The sequence below is a fragment of the Vulpes lagopus genome, chromosome 4, assembly GCF_018345385.1.
Source record: "Vulpes lagopus strain Blue_001 chromosome 4, ASM1834538v1, whole genome shotgun sequence".
Lineage (NCBI taxonomy): Eukaryota > Metazoa > Chordata > Mammalia > Carnivora > Canidae > Vulpes > Vulpes lagopus.
The window spans coordinates 24,671,400-24,687,712 of record NC_054827.1 but is presented as its reverse complement, the minus strand read 5'-3'; the positions used below and the strand labels follow the sequence as shown (position 1 = coordinate 24,687,712).

At 38.0% G+C, this 16,313-nt stretch overlaps 1 protein-coding gene across 1 annotated transcript in view; it reads right to left on the bottom strand.

The window, feature by feature from the left end:
- Window positions 1-532: 532 nt before the first annotated feature.
- TNKS (tankyrase) overlaps window positions 533-16,313 on the bottom strand; it is a 212,390-nt gene continuing 196,609 nt past the window's right edge. Inside the window, exon 27 of the mRNA XM_041753371.1 lies at window positions 533-6,194. Within this exon, the coding sequence (XP_041609305.1) occupies window positions 6,108-6,194 (87 nt within the window). The 3' untranslated portion in view covers window positions 533-6,107. The remainder of the gene's footprint in view (window positions 6,195-16,313) is intronic.

Here is a 16,313-nt window from a genome sequence, read left to right as displayed (position 1 = left end):
GGTTATTAGCATGCTTTCAGGTACTTATGTCTCCTTGTGACTCTTAACACTCCCTCTGCCAAAGAAGTTATGGATAAAATTCTAGTTTCCAATTGGCTACCTATACATGAATCAGTAGGCACAGAGAAAAAAGAATGGAAGAAAAAGAAACAATTTCCTTAGCAGTATGAGCCAGGCAGCGTGCGGGGTAGCTGAAGTTTCCCATCGTAGGAGGTAGGTCTCTGCGGGGAAAGTGCAGGGAAGGAAGGGTGCACAGCAGGCTGCGGGGCCTCGAGCAGCCCAGGACCCTTCCCTGCAGAGCTATTTCTAAAGGGAGCTGGTGCTTCTCCTGCAAGTGCTGTACTTGCCCAACTCCCATGCAGGCTTGGAGGTGCGGGTAAGGCCCCGCCAGCACAGATCTCACCAGGAAGCCCAGGAGCCACAGTGGCTATTTGTATTCTGAGTTTCAGGTCAGTCGTTAAGGTTGGTCAGGTTGAAATGAACAAACAGGGAAATTAAGACACTCCAGAGTAACTGCTATCCATACACAGTGTACTTTAAAAATGTTTTTATTGAATATTAAACAGTTACAAGTACTGTTAGACATTTAGCCAAAGCACAATTACAGGTTAAATATAATCATAAAGATGTCTTAAATAGAAACCCACCATGCAGGCAGGTGAAGTTCCTTGATGCCCTCTTTTAGAAAGCAGAGGGCGAGGGAAAAAAGGTCTTCCATTCCACGTGAAAGACAGTGAAGACTACAAGGATTTACATGCTGTGAGCGATTTCCCATGACCAAACTGACAGGGTTGCCAGATTTAGGAAAACAAAACAAAGCAAAAGGCCAGGATGCTCAGTTAAATTTGAATTTTAGATAAATAATAACTTTTTTTTTTACCGTAAATATATGCCAAATAATGCATGAAACCTACTTGAGCTAAAAAATTATTTACCTAAAATTCAAATGTAACTGGGTGTCTTGTATTTTATCTGGCAATCCTACAAACAGACAAATGCATAAAAGCAAAGAGAGGGGATTGGACCCCCCTGCCACTGGTGGGTCACACAGAGACTAAAAATAAAAACAACACTGATAATGGAGTCACTACGATGGTTACTTACACAGACCAACATCACAATGGGAAAATACGATTACCACTCCAAATGCTGTTGCCAGGAAACATCCTAGATTTCCTCAAAGCTGGTTTGGTAAATGTTTTTGAGAAACCTTGTTGATAAAAGTACCTTTTTAGTTTGTAGCTATCAAAGACAAATACAACTACCACAAAGACCAGTGAGCTTGAAACAATGGAAGCAGAAGCAGGTATTATATGCACATGAAGAGTTTAAATATTTTGTGTAATGAATACAATGGTTATAGGGTCAAGGTCATCTTCTAGGTCTAGGCTATTAGCCTCAAAGATTTTGGTTCCGTTTGTACTATTGTGTTTTCTAGCTTCTCATCCTGAACCTTGGGGAGGGGTATGGGAATGTGCGTGAGACACCCACTACCAGAGTTTAACTGCATTTCTTTGCAAACACTCTGAATCAACAAAGGGCTTTCAGGGCAGCCTGCAGAAATGCGGAGACAGACAAAAAGTAGCAAAAACAATCTGAATTGTGGAGCATTAGAAATCTGTTTGAGAAGATGAGTAGTAGGGTGGGTGTGAAAAGTGTAAAGCAGAATAGAAAATGTGAATGAAGGGAGTCCAAATGCAATCATCCGTGTGGTGTGACTATTATTTCAAAGGAGGCAGGACCCACTGGCAGATGTGTAAAACTGGTCACACCACGAGCGGATTTGGTCTTACAGGGTATACAATCTGGAGCTTCCAACTGCCCTTCACTCATAACCATGGCTTATAATTTAAAATGATTAAAAAACAGCTTGGGCAACACTGAGATCCCACATGGTATCTTCATGAGATGCTGCTGTGTCCCCACACACACAACACTGACTAAGTTTTGAAATCTTGCTAGCATTTCTTTAAACCAGAATATCTGGCAGCTGAGGAATTTCAGACATAGAGAAATCGGGAGAGATTGATTAGATCAGCTCCTTGGCATGTAAAGGGAGCATGACTTATGAAATATACCCTCATCAAATCAGCTTAACGGGTGTGACATACATGGAGACGTACCCGGCTCACTGACACCTTTCAAACACTAAGAAATGGAATTACAACTTTTTCTTTATTAGGCTATAAAAGGTTAAAAAGTTTCTGCCATAGTTAAGGCTTTCTTAAGAAACATTTAATTGTCTATTAATTTCAGAATGCACAAGGTATCTGGAGACGCCTTACTTTTTAGGATGGTTTTTTTAAAAAAGCATTTCCTAGTCATATGCTAAAAGCGTCCAACCAAAGCTCAAATATTATCTTCACAATCTGCCTTCTTTTCATTTTTCTGTCCCTGATTTGACATTGGTCAAGTTTAAGTTTCATCTTTCCAGTGAATTTCTGACACACGAAATCCTACCTTTATGTCAGTTTGAGTGTTCCCTGAACGACTACAGTCTATGGCTCTGTGGAAGATAACTGCCCAACAAAAATCACAGCAAGCAGGCTGCTGATCACACATTATCATACAAGCGGGCTCCCGCCGCCATGGAGGCAAGGTGCTTGGAAACACACCATTTCTGATTGCAAGGCTGTCTGCGGGAATCTAAAGAGCGCACGTGTTTAGAAAGGGAGAGTGAGCAATGGCCAATAACCCTTGTGCAGTTGGCAGATGCACTGAAATAAAGAAAAACCTAGGCGACTTATTGCATTCTACTGCTCTTCGAGCACACACCAAAGTGTTATTTTTTGTATAAAGACTATAATAATAGAATATTAATCTATATTACTTTATTTGCCATATTCAGGCAATTCTCTGTATATATCAATGCACTTTGCTATTTTGAGAGCAAAGGAAAATTAGTCTAGCTGCTGACATCAGGGTCAAGGAGCACAAGGATGCTGTCATGAAAACATCCGAATATTATTTATTCTACTTATGTTACTGGAAAGCTAAAAAGTCCAAGAAGGAAAAGGTAAGTAAGAATCCTGGTTGTACTGCTATTATTTTGCATAGAAGTAAAACTCTGGTTCCCACGCTGTCGTTTGTTAACACATTGGCAGAACCTGCGGAGCAGAGCACATAGGGCCTACTAGCCGGTCTGGCTGTGATATGGAAACAGAAGTACAGTCTCCTTTTGCAAGACTCAAGATGAAGAAAGGAGGAAAATGAATGGGGTCCTAGGTAACTACTGGAGCTAATTATAATTCCAGACTAGCAACCTGGGGAAAAAGGGAAGGAGGCCAAGTACAAGGACAAAGTGTCCAGTCCAGAGCATTTAACTTACGAGTCAAGAACTCAGCTGGCAATACCCCGTAAGCTGGAACCATCAGGTCTAGGTTTGATTTTAGAATTGCAGTAAAGCTGGTGGAGGTGTCCAGATTCTCTCTTCCATTTGGTTTGGGAAACACATGGGCCATCTCAGGGGAGGCCATATCGGAATTCCTCAACTTGCTAGTGTTCCTATACAGCGCATATACAAGACACTAAGTGGATTTTGGCCTAAGTTAACATCATGCTTTTATATTCCAAAGGGTTTTTCACGCTGCTACAGACGGAAGTTCCAAATGTAATTAACTTTTGCTAACTTGTGGGCACTCATGATGACCTTTGGTTTTCAAGTTTTGAAAAAATGTATTTGGCTCCTGTGAAATATCAATTAACCCATTCTCTTTAGCAGATGAGTAATATATACACATTCTTTCAATAACTACTATACACTTGAATCATTACAAGACAAGAAGCACTGCAAATGTCTTCCTTACACAGTACCTTTACTCGGCACACAGAACATCAGATACATAACATTGGCAGTTTAAATACTGAACCACAGTTTGACTTCTCAAGTGTAAGGCTGAAGTTTAAAACATCCATTAATCTAGTTAGTGTGATGGAAACGACATACGACCACAGTCGAATAGTGGCTTATCTTTTTAATAAAGCTATGAAGCTTTGATATCTATACCATATTCACCTTCTTACTGAACTAAAAATCACAGCTCTGTTTACCATTTTAAACTCTATCTAAGTGGGGAGGCAAGTAATATACACTTTCACAGCTACTGGAAACTATACAGATGCCATTTCTCCAACCCATTGTTATGCACAGCAAAAAAAAAAAGGAGAGGAGGAAAAAAGCCCTCTTAATAAAGATGAAACTTGGAAGCTTCGTATGGGATTCTAGTGCTATTAGACAAGTAGTCAAGACACAACACCCAGCTTGGGTCACTAAAACTTCAATAGAAGCAACCATTGAGGCTAATTCTTGATTTCACGTTGAGGACCCATGCAAGATTCTGCTACAAAACTCACACTAGTTCCCGATGCCTAGTTCTAGTGTTGGATTCAAGCCAGAAAGAAAGCTAAATGTATATTTTAAGAGCCTATTCTAGAATTTTTGCATGTCACCATTTTATTTTCCTTTAGGAGATTAAATGAGGTCACGGCTTAATGAGCCTGCATTAAAACACAAATTAGTTTTCAGAATTTTAAGTTGAAATGGCAAGTTTATGTCACACTGGTTTTCCTTTTTTTTTTTTTTTTTTAGCCACATACATGTATGTTATTTTTGTTTCAAAGCTGAGTAGATACACAGCATGTCAAATAAATTAATGCAGTCGATTCGCTGTTCAGTTAAGGTGCAAAGGGCAAGTGTAAGATCTGTAATGGATAATCCTTTACAAGTGTCAATGTGCACTGGGCAAATGTTGATTAAATCACACAAACAAAGTAGCAATTTCCTGAAGAAACATATAGTATTTCTCCACCTTCCTTTACAAAAATAACCGAAAAAGCTTTGGTTTCAGTTTCTGTTCTCCTTGTCTGTTAAGAAGTTTGAAGAGATGGTTTGCAAATGTAGTGCCGGGACCTACAGAAACTATTTGAAGCACCTCACTCAAAATAAGCCCCAAATCTGGAGGAAACACAAAAGTTCTTGCATACCTACTTACTAAAGAGTGTCTGAATCCTAGCTTTCTAATCTGGAGAAACAATAAAGATTTTGGTGACTCTAATGAAGAACAATAATTCCACTGAATTTGGCAATAAGGCAGCTAATGTTGGGGGCGACTACCCGTTGGTAGGGATGCAGTGAAGAGAAGTACTCTGTGAGCAGGCCCTGCCATCCTTTCCCGCAGCGGTAGTAGGGGTGCACAGCTCTTCCCCCACAGCCCTCCCTTGGTTTTGGCCACACATCACTCCGACCTTTCCCTGGCTGTGCGTCTCTGGGTCTCTGGCAATGTCCTGCATGCCTCCGGCGCAGGCTGTGATCCATCAGGAAGAGCCAGGGGCCCTCAGCGGCTTTGACTTCTCTGAACCTGGGAGCTCCTCTGTCAGGCTGACCTCTGTGCCTCTCCCTGGTAAGACTGGCCGATTCATAAAAGGAAACTAAAACGTGATGTTCTTCCTTCCCATCCCGATTTACAATGATAAGTATGGATACAAAAGAAATCCAAGTGAAAAAAAGGGGAAACTAAGTCTTGCTCAGCCAGAAGCTTGGGTTGAATCGCTAATGATTTTAGTCAGTGTGACTTTGTGCAAAATATCCTCAAGAAGGCTCTGGCTCATTTTCAAAGTAAACCAACAAACCAACAAAACAAAAAAAAGAAAAGGAAAAAGAAAAAAAAGACGATGATGCATGTTTAAAAAAATTAAAAATGAGCCTATCATATGTGTACATCTCGTACATACATGTGCGATATATAACAAAGCAAATGTAGTGTGTGAAGAGTGAAATCTGGGAAAGTATCAGTTACGTTTTTTTTTTTTCCTCCATTTCCAAGCCTACATCAAAGCAATCTCATTTTAGAAATGGACACTTGCAATGCAGTGAGCCTGAGATATGGTAAAAGGCCGCCCCTGTAAACATTTCCTCAAAGAGAACAGTAGCAGGTGAGTATGTGTCAGTTACTCATACTATATTCATCACTATAGCAATGCTTTATAAAGGATAGACAGCTTCTTTCTAGGCTGTCAGGGATTGACGGAATATTGATTTTGTTGGAAACAATCCACTGTAATCCAGTCCCAGGTTGAAATCCAATGTGGCCTTTACCAGTGGGCATTCACTAGGTCTTCTGCTCGGCGGCTGTGGCGGTTTGTGCCGGAGCTTCTGGCTTCATGATCTGGTATGTGATGAGATACTCTGGGTATGCCTGCAAAGGACCAGAAGAAAAATAAATCACTCCTTTGGCAGGTACAGTCTTAAGTGGAAATCTCAGAGGCCGGTGATCCTCATCAGTATTCTGCAAACACCCAAGAGCCTGCAAAGCCCAGCTAGTTAATAGGTGCCTAAACACCACGCGCGCGCGCGCACACACACACACACACACACACATAAACGCATACACATGCATACAAGATACACCTGTATTTTGCATAAACATGTTTAGACTCTATAATCTAGAGAACTGCTTATTTCCACTCTGAGTAAAGTACTGCATTCATCTTTCATGCATAAGCCATTAACCGGAAAACTAAACACAGGAGAAAATCTCTCTCTTCTTTACCTCACCTGACATGGTGCTGTCACATAGCATATGTTTAATAAAAGTTTGTTAACTGAAGGAGTAATTTGGCTGAGCCAATTTCAAATTAATTAATCCCAACTCTAACCCACTGAGCTAGAAGGAGGAAGGGTGAGGCTTGTTGAGTCACCACTGACTTAGAGGCAACAGTTTGGAGATCATTTTTAAAAGGTGACTAATAAAAGGCAACTTTTATAGGTAACATAATGGTTCACCTTTAGACCCTCCACCCCATTTATTTTCTTTCTTTTTGGTCTCTTTTTCTTGCAGTATGTAAAATGAAAGTCTCCATATCTGGAACAGAAAGAATACTTCTTTGAGGAAATCACTATCAAGATGACTAGGTTGGGGGAGGCCAAAAAACCCCTTAAAACCATGTATACTACATAGAAATTCTTCAATCTGAAATATAACTAGATGCAGTATTCAGAGTGGACTGTGGCTGGAAACTAATATTCTTTGGTGAGTAAGTATTTTGGGCCCAAAAATAATTTGCTGAATGCTGATTTACATTTTACTTGCATATAGATACAGAGTAAGATAATACAAAGGATACAGAAACTGGACTTTCAAAAAGATATATGAATGATATATGAATGTCTATATTCACTGCAGCATTCTTTACAGTAGCCAAGATACAAGGAACCTAAGTGTCCATGGACAGAAAATGGATAAAGAAGGTGCAGTGTGTATACACACACACACACACACACTGGAATATTACTCAGCCATTAAAAAATGTGATCTTGCCATTTGTGACAATACGGATGGCCTTGCCTCGGAGGATATTTGCTAAGGGAAGTAAGTCAGACAGAGAAACACAAATACCATATGATTTCACTTATATATGGAATCTAAAAAACAAAACAAATGCAACAAAATACTAGTAAGCCGAATCCAATAATACTTTAAAAAAGTCATTTACCACAATAAAGTAGAATTTATTTCTGGGTTGCAAGAGTAGTTCATTACTTGCAAATCAACCAATGTGATACATCATATCAATGACAGAAAGGTAATAATTATATGATCATTTCAATAGATGTAGAAAAAGCATTTGACAAAGTACAACATCCACTTATGATAAAAACCCTCAACAAAGTAGGTACAGAGGGAACATAGACCATATATGAAAAATCCACAGCTCACATCACTCTCAATGGGGAAAAACTGAGACCTTTCCCACTAAGGTCAGGAACAAGACAAGGCTGTCCACTCTCACTATTTTTATTCAACATAGTACTAGAAGTTCTACCTACAACAATTAGACAACAAAAAGAAGAGGCATCCTAATTGGCAAGGAAGAAGTAAAACTTTCACTATTTGCAGATGACTTATACTATATACAGAAAACACTAAAGACTCTGCCCCAAAACTGCTAGAATTGATAAATGAGTTCAGTAAAGTTGCAGGATACAAAAATATTGTACAGAAATTTATTGCATTATATATACCAATAACAAAGCAGCACAAAGAGAAATTAAAAAAACAATCCCATTTATAATTGTACCAAAAATATTAAGATACCTAGGAATAAGCCTAGCCAATGAGGTGAAACTCATACTTTGAAAACTTGCATGGGTGAAAGAAATTGAAGATGACACAAAGAAACGGAAAGACATTCTATGCTCATGGACTGGAAGAACTAATATTGCTAAAATGTCTATATAATGGAATTCCTATCAGAATACCAACACGTTTTTCACAGAACCAGAGCAAATAATCCTAAAATTTTTATGGAACCAGAAAAGACCCTGAAAAGCCAAAGCAGTCTTGAAAAAGAAAGTAAAGCCAGAGGCATCACAATTCCAAGACCTCAAGTTGTATTATAAAACTGTAGTAACCAAAACAGTATGGTACTGGCACAAAAATAAACACATAGATTAAAGGAACAGAATAGGAAAACCCGGAAATAAACCAATAATTATATGGTCAATTAATCTTTGATAAAGCAGGAAAGAAGATCCAATGGGAAAAAGACTGTCTCTTCAACAAATGGTATTGGGAAAACTGGAGAGCAACATGCAAAAGAATGAAACTGAGCCACTCTTACACCATACCCATAAAACAGAATTCAAAATGAATTAACGACCTAAATGTGAGACCCGAAGCCATGAAAATCTTATGAGACCGCACAGGAAGTAATGTCTCTGACATTGACTGTAGGAACTTTTTTCTAGCTATGTCTCCTGAGGCAAGGGAAACAAAAGCAAAAATAAAACACTGGGACTCCATCAAAATAAAAAGTCACTGCACAGTGAAGGAAACAATCAACAAAACTAAGGGCTACTTATGGAATGGGAGAAGATATTTGCAAATAACATATCTGATAAAGGGTTAGTCTCCAAAATACATAAAGAATTTACATAGCTGAACATCCAAAAAACAAATAATCCCAATTAAAAAATGAGAAGACATGAACAGACACTGCTCCAAGGAAGATATACAGATGGCCAGCAGACACCTGAAAAGATGATCATTATCACTCATAATCAGAGAAATGCAAATAAAAACTATAATCACCTCATACCTATCAGAATGGCTAGAATAAAAAACACAAAAAACAAAAGGTGTCGGTGAGGATGTGTAGAAAAAGGAACCCTCATACACTGTTGGTAGGAACACAAACTGGTGTAGCCACTGTGGAAAACGGTATGGAGGTTCCTCAAAAATTAAAAATAGAACTACACTATGATTCAGCAGTTGCTGGTTACCTAGAAGATACAAAACACTAATTCAAAGGGATACATACACTCTTACGTTTGCAGCAGCATTATTTACAGTAGTTAAGAAATGGAAACAGCTCAAGTGTCCAACAATTGATGAATGGGTAAAGAAGAGGTTGTGTATACATACACACACACACAGTTTATCACTCAGTCATAAAAAGAATGGAATCTTTACATTTGCAATGACATGGATGGAGCTACAGAGTATAATGCTAAAGTAAAATAAGTCAGAGAGAAACAAATACCTATGATTTCACTCATATGTAGGATTTATGAAACAAAACAGAGGGGAAAAAAGAGAGAGAGAGAGAGAAAGAGACAAACTAAGAAACAGACTCTTAACTATAGAGAACAAATTGATGGTTATCAAAGGGGAGGTGGGTGGGGGGATGGGATTTATATGGTTAATGAGGATTAAGGATGGTACTTGTGATGAACACAGGGTAATGTACGAAGTGCTGAAATACTATATTGTAGACCTGAAACTAATATTACACTGTAGTATGTTAACTGAAATTTAAATAAAAACTTAAAAAAAGAAACTTAAACAAAAATAACCAAACAAACAAACCCACCAAAAAACAAACAAACAAAAAAACCCTCCCAACCTCATAAATACAGAGAACACACTGGTGTTTGCCAGATGGGAAGGAGGTGGGATGGGCAAAATAGGTATAGGGATTAAGAGAGAATTCTAGTTTTAAAACAAGTAAGTCATGGGGATAAGAAGTATAGCATAGAGGATACTGTCAATAAAAATGAAAAAAAAAAACCCTGGGATGTTTAGTTTTTTCTTTTTTTAAGATTTTACTTATTTATTCATGAGAGACGCAGAGAGAGAGAGAAAGAGAGGGAGAGACACAGGCAGAGGGGGAGACAGGCTCCATGCAGAGAGCCCAACGTGGGACTCGATCCCAGGTCTTCAGGATTAGGCTGGGCTGAAGGTGGTGCTAAACCACTGAACCACCGGGCTGCCCAGTATTTAAAATGAAGAAATAAACATGTGATAGACTGAATTATTTCTTTATAATTTTACGTCTGATTTTAGGAGGCAGAAACTGTTATATAGGTCCCATGTCCTCACCTATAAATGGGAACAGTAATAGATTTTTGTGAGGATTAAATTCAAAGTTCTTAGAATAGGTTTGGCACATAGTAAGAAGCTAGTATGTGTAAGTTATTACTATTAACATTATTATTATGGTCCATTAAAGATAAGTCCGTTTTGAGGGGGAACTCAACGAAAATAAAAAGAACAAAAGATGTAAATTTGTTTTAAAAAGATTTAACTGTACACATGCCAGGAAACACTATTACTCATAATATTCTTTCTCAAAACTCTAGGCTGCTCTGGTTTGATCTAAAAAGAACAATGGTTTCTATCTTCTTAGTACATAGAGTTGGAGTAACATGACTAACATACTTCATCTCTCTTGACTTTCCAATCTGAAGCTTCAATAACTGAAAAGTTTGCATTCATTCATGAGAGACACAGGGAGAGGCAGAGACATAGGCAGAGAGAGAAGCAGGCTCCATGCAGGGAGCCCAACATGGGACTCCACCCCCCAGACTCTAGGAATATGCATGGGCTGATGGTAGGCGCTCCACTGCTGAGCCACCCAGGCGTCCCTTGAAATGGTTTTAAATGACATTTTGGTTGTTAAGTTACTAAAATGAGCAAAGTCAGCCAATCTAAATCTAGAGCTGGGTGTAAAAACTTTTGTCTTGAGAAAGTTCAAATGCTGCTGGGAAAATAGAAAAACTGACTAGTCACCTGGATGGTTTAGAGGTCAAGAACAGTATTTATTCATCACCAATATACATATATTGAGCGTCTTTGTGTATAAAGCACTCTGCTGTGAGATAAGGGCCCTGCTGTCAAGGAGCTTCCAATCTTGCTTGGGAGGATGAACCAGACTCAGAAAAAGAGGAGTTAAAAAAACTAACCCAAGTTGACATGTGCCAAGAGAAAAAAAAAGTGTGAAGCACACTCCTACTTCTTTCTGTCCCAGTGAAATTTAATGTCTATCATACTTTGTATGACACATTTTTTTTTTCTTGTAGAAAATTTGCTTAAGCAAGGGAGTCAGTAATGCCAGCATTTACATTTTGGTAGTGAACTGTTTAAGGAGATCCCTCTCATGTGTAAATTTTAGTGAGGCAGATTCTAAGATTCCAGTGGCATAAATCACTTATAGGTACTTATCTGAGTGTACTAGGTTTCTAGTGATTAGGCTACTGTACTATTGGTATATACAGTTTGAGATACTGATTAATGACATCAAAGTCCAAAGGGATTAAGGCAAGGGAGTTATTTAACTGCAGGATTAGAAGGGCTCAGGATCAACCAACAAACATTATTTCCTGTCAAGTCACTTTATATCCCCGCTGGATAGAAAAGCATAGAATTTTTTTTCTTTTTTAATGTTCCTATAAGAAAAGATTCAACAACCAATTCTAGGCAACTGACTTCCAGGAACCTCTTCTTAACCCAAATCCCTACTGCTACCATCTAAACTCAAATGCTTTCAGTTTATTCTTCATAGTGATGAAGAAGAATCATGGTCTCTTAATTTTGTATATTAAAATATCATCCTATAAATTACTGTATAATCTTCTATTCCCCAGTTGAAATAACTGTATTGTTCCTATCATTTCAGTAAAATTAAGGCTAAATCTCTGTACAACTAATGACCAGAGAATACCTTTCCTTTATGTCTAATTTAATTTATGTCTAAAGTACAACCTATAAAATTATTCCTGACATTTTATGTCCAGCCAATACTAAATAAAAACCACTTGTCTTTTTGAAATAAAAACCCATTTTTTATTTAATTTTTAAATTTAAATTCAATTTGCCAACATGTAGTATAACACCCAATGCTCATGACATCATGTGCCCTCCTTAATGCCCATCACCCAGTTACCCCATTCCCCTACCCACCTCCCCTTCTGCAACCCTTTGTTTCTGTGAAGAGTCTCTCATGGTTTGTCATTCTCTCTAATATTTCCCTACTCAGTCCCCCCACCCCTGCAACTTCCCTTTCGGTTCTTTTCACTACTTCCTATATTCCACATATGGGTGAAACCATAGAATTGTTGAAAGACAAAATTGACTTATTTTACTCAGCATAATACCCTCCAGTTCCATCCACATTAACGTAAATATTCCATCCATATTAATGTAAATTAACATAGGTATTTGTCCTTTCTGATGGCTGAGTAATATTCCACTGTGTATACACACACACACACACACACACACACACACACACATACATATACATACACATACATACACACCACATCTGTATCCATTCATCTGTCAAAGGACATCGTGGCTCCTTCCACAGTTTGGCTACCGTTGACATTGCTGCTATGAACATTGGGGTGCAGGTGTCCCGGTGTTTTACTACATCTGTATCTTTGGGGTAAATACCCAGTAGTGCAATTGCTGGGTCATAGGGTAGCTCTATTTTTAACTTCTTGAGGAATCTCCACACTGTCTTCCAGAGTGGCTGTACCAGCTTGCGTTCCCACCAACAGTGCAAAAGGGGAATCACTTTTCTTTTGGGGCACCTGGGTGGCTCAGTTGGTTGAGTGTCTTAATCTTGATTTTGGCACAGATGATAATCTCAGGGTTGTGGGATTAAGCCCATTGCAGGGAGTCTGCTTGAGATTCTCTCCCTCCCTCTGCCCCTCCCTCCCAATTGCATGCTCTTTCTCTCTCTCCAAAATGAATACATCTAAAAAAAAAAAAAAAAAAAAAAAAAAAGACCCACTTTTCTTCCAAGCATAATTTTGAACATCTTTCCAATTCTAGAGAAAGAAACAATCTCACCAATAATAAATAATATTCCTCCAATCAACCCTCCAAATAAAACATTTGTGTGTTCTTGAAAGTGTGAATATTATGGGAGAAGGATGATTTAAGGCTTAACTCTGAGGAATGGAATTATGTTAGCAAAACAAACTTCAACAAAACTTTAGGAGAAATTGCTCACAGAAAAATGACTCAATTAGTAGACATAGTTGACACTATTCATGTGGGCAAGTATATCTGGACATGGGAAGAATAAGGGTGCTCCCCTGAAGTAAAACAAATACTACATGCATTTCATTTTGGAGGAACTTTTTTCTTTCAGATAGACTTAGACCACATCATTCTCTAAAATTCTTTTAGCAAGAGATCCTAAACAAGTTATCAAGCCAAATTACTTAGGAAATGACTGAATGCTCAGCAAATATCAGAAATGTAAACCTATTATTATTTTTGTTTTTTTTCCAACTTTTTTTTAAAGATTTTATTTATTTACTCATGACACACACACACACACACACACACACACACAGAGAGAGAGAGAGAGAGAGAGAGAGAGAGAGAGAGAGAGGCAGAGACACAGGCAGAGGGAGAAGCAGGCTCCCTGCAAGGAGCCTGATGTGGGACTTGATCCCGGATCCAGGGATCATGCCACAGGTAACTTACAAAATCTTGAAAAGTGTCTGGTGAAGAAAAATGAAATAACCTATAATCTCAATACCCAGGGATAACTGCTTTTAAGTTGGGGTTGATTCTGTGTTTAACATGTACCATGTAAATGTATTTTTAAAAACACATAGGCATATATATACTAATACCTATTTAATCATTCTCTGTTGAATATTTAGGTTATTTAAATTTTCCATTATAGTAATTAAGACAGTGATGAACATCCTTACAGGTTTTTAAAAGATTTTTTGGTGGCCATTACTGATTATACTGAATACATATCTCTAAAAGTGAAATTCCTGAATCAAAGACAGAGCATTTGTTCTAGAAATCTGAAGTTTCTGATTAAAACAAAACTTTCAGCAAATTTGTTCTTTGGCAGTTTTTAAACTCTTTATTTGGAAACAATGGCAAAATTACGTGTTAGGTTGCAAAAATTATAATGGTACCCACAACACCTGTATACTCTTTACCTATATCTGTCTACTGTTAAGCTTTTATTTACCCCTTTTGTTTTGTCATGTACACTTTCATCCTACCTCCATATATTATACTAGGGAGACAGACACAGGCACATATTTTTCTTGAACCATTTGAGAGTAACCGTTATATACATCATCATGGTTCTTTATCCCCCAAAATGCCAGTATTTATTTCCTAAGAATAGGGATATTCTTTTACATAAGCACAGAATCAATATTATAATTTTATGCTGCTATAATACTCTAATATAGTACCTATCATTCATATTCCAATGTTCTCAGTTGATTTAATAATGTTGTTTCTCTTCTGATACCAGATCCAACTGGGGGGCAGGACCTTAAGTTAGTTGTCCTGTCTTTTGAGTTTCATTTAATCTGGAAAGTTGTTTTTTTTTTTTTAAGATTTTATTTATTTATTCATGAGAGACAGAGAGGCAGAGACACAGGCAGAGGAGAAGCAGGCTCCATGCAGGGCGGCAGATGTGGGACTCAATCCCAGGTCTCCAGGATCACACCCTGGGCTGAAAGTGGCACTTAAATCACTGAACCACCTGGGCTGCCCTAATCTGGAAAGTTTTGAAAGCCTTTCTCTCTTTTTTATTATATTGACTTTTTTGAAGAAGCCAGTCTTCCCACATTTTTAAAAACAGAACACTTCTCACTTTGATTAGACCAAGGTTATGCACTTTTGGCTGGAATATTGCATAGATGATGATGTGCCCTTCTCAGAATATCATATCTGAGGCACACTCCATGTCTATCTGTCCTTTATTGGTCATGTTAATTCTGATCATCTGGTCAAGGCAAGGCCCCCTTTCTCCAATATATAGATACTGTTTTCTTCCCCTTTGTCATTAATAAGACCATGCAAATATCCTTTTTTAAAAAAATCAAAATTATCTCCTAGATTTAGCTTCCATTTATGATTGTCACAATGCTCCCAAGAGGATGATTTTTCCAAATCCAGTACTCCTTCCACATCTTCTCATGTGCCCTTGGCTTTCTACTGTAAACAAAAGCCTTTCTTGCCCTTTCATTTATTTATTTACTTATTTATCTATTTGTTATCAGTATAGAATCATGAATTCCTATTTTTTTCAGTGGGGTTTAAAATTTATTACTATATTTATTTTCGTATTCAAACTTCCAGAATTGGCCAGTGGGAACCCTGGTCCTGCTGGCTGTGTGTTCTTGTGACATGCCTCTACCACTTTTTTTGAATACTTCATTATTTTTCGGATGTTCCCAGCTTACCTGGTGCCCATTCTGCTTCAGCCCTGGAATTAGCTGTTTCTCCAAGGACCCTGGGTTCCTTTCAGTGGGGAATGGTATTAGAGACCAAGATTTGGTCTAGGTGTGCTCACTGTTATTGGGATTTCCCTGCTTTCAGCAGACAGTGCTAAGAAACATATACATATATATGCTCATATGCATACACATGTCTACATATACTCTTACGTACATACCTATACCTACCTGTATTTACAAGTGCTTAAACATACATACTTATGTTAGAAATGATGAGCTCCTATTGATAACCCCAATTTCAGTCCATCTCTACAGACATTCTTACCATCCTTCCATTGTATATCTGTACGTCCCTTCTTCCACCATGAGAATCCCAGTTTCCAAATCAAACATCAACACATTTACTCATTTGCTCAAACCTACAATACACCTAAAGGAGTTTCATTGCTTTGCCCAGACCACCACAATCAACACATCTACTAAATGAAGTTCAAGATTTGTGTGTAATTCCTACTGCTTCTTCACACTTTACCTGGGTCAAGACTGATGGCATATAATAAAATATCGTTTTCATACATTACTTGTACTTAGTTAATTCCTGCTTTCTCCTTCCCCCCTCTTCTCGGTCAGAGTAGTTAAGGTATCCATTTGAAACTAAATTAAGTTCAGACAAACTGATCTTAGTTTTTAGATAAATCAATAAGCATTTAGCAGACTACTGTCAGAGTTAAGAACTGGGTTGAAAAATGATGGAGAGTTTTCTCACTTGTTGATAATTTTACTTTAGAACCTCAAGCAG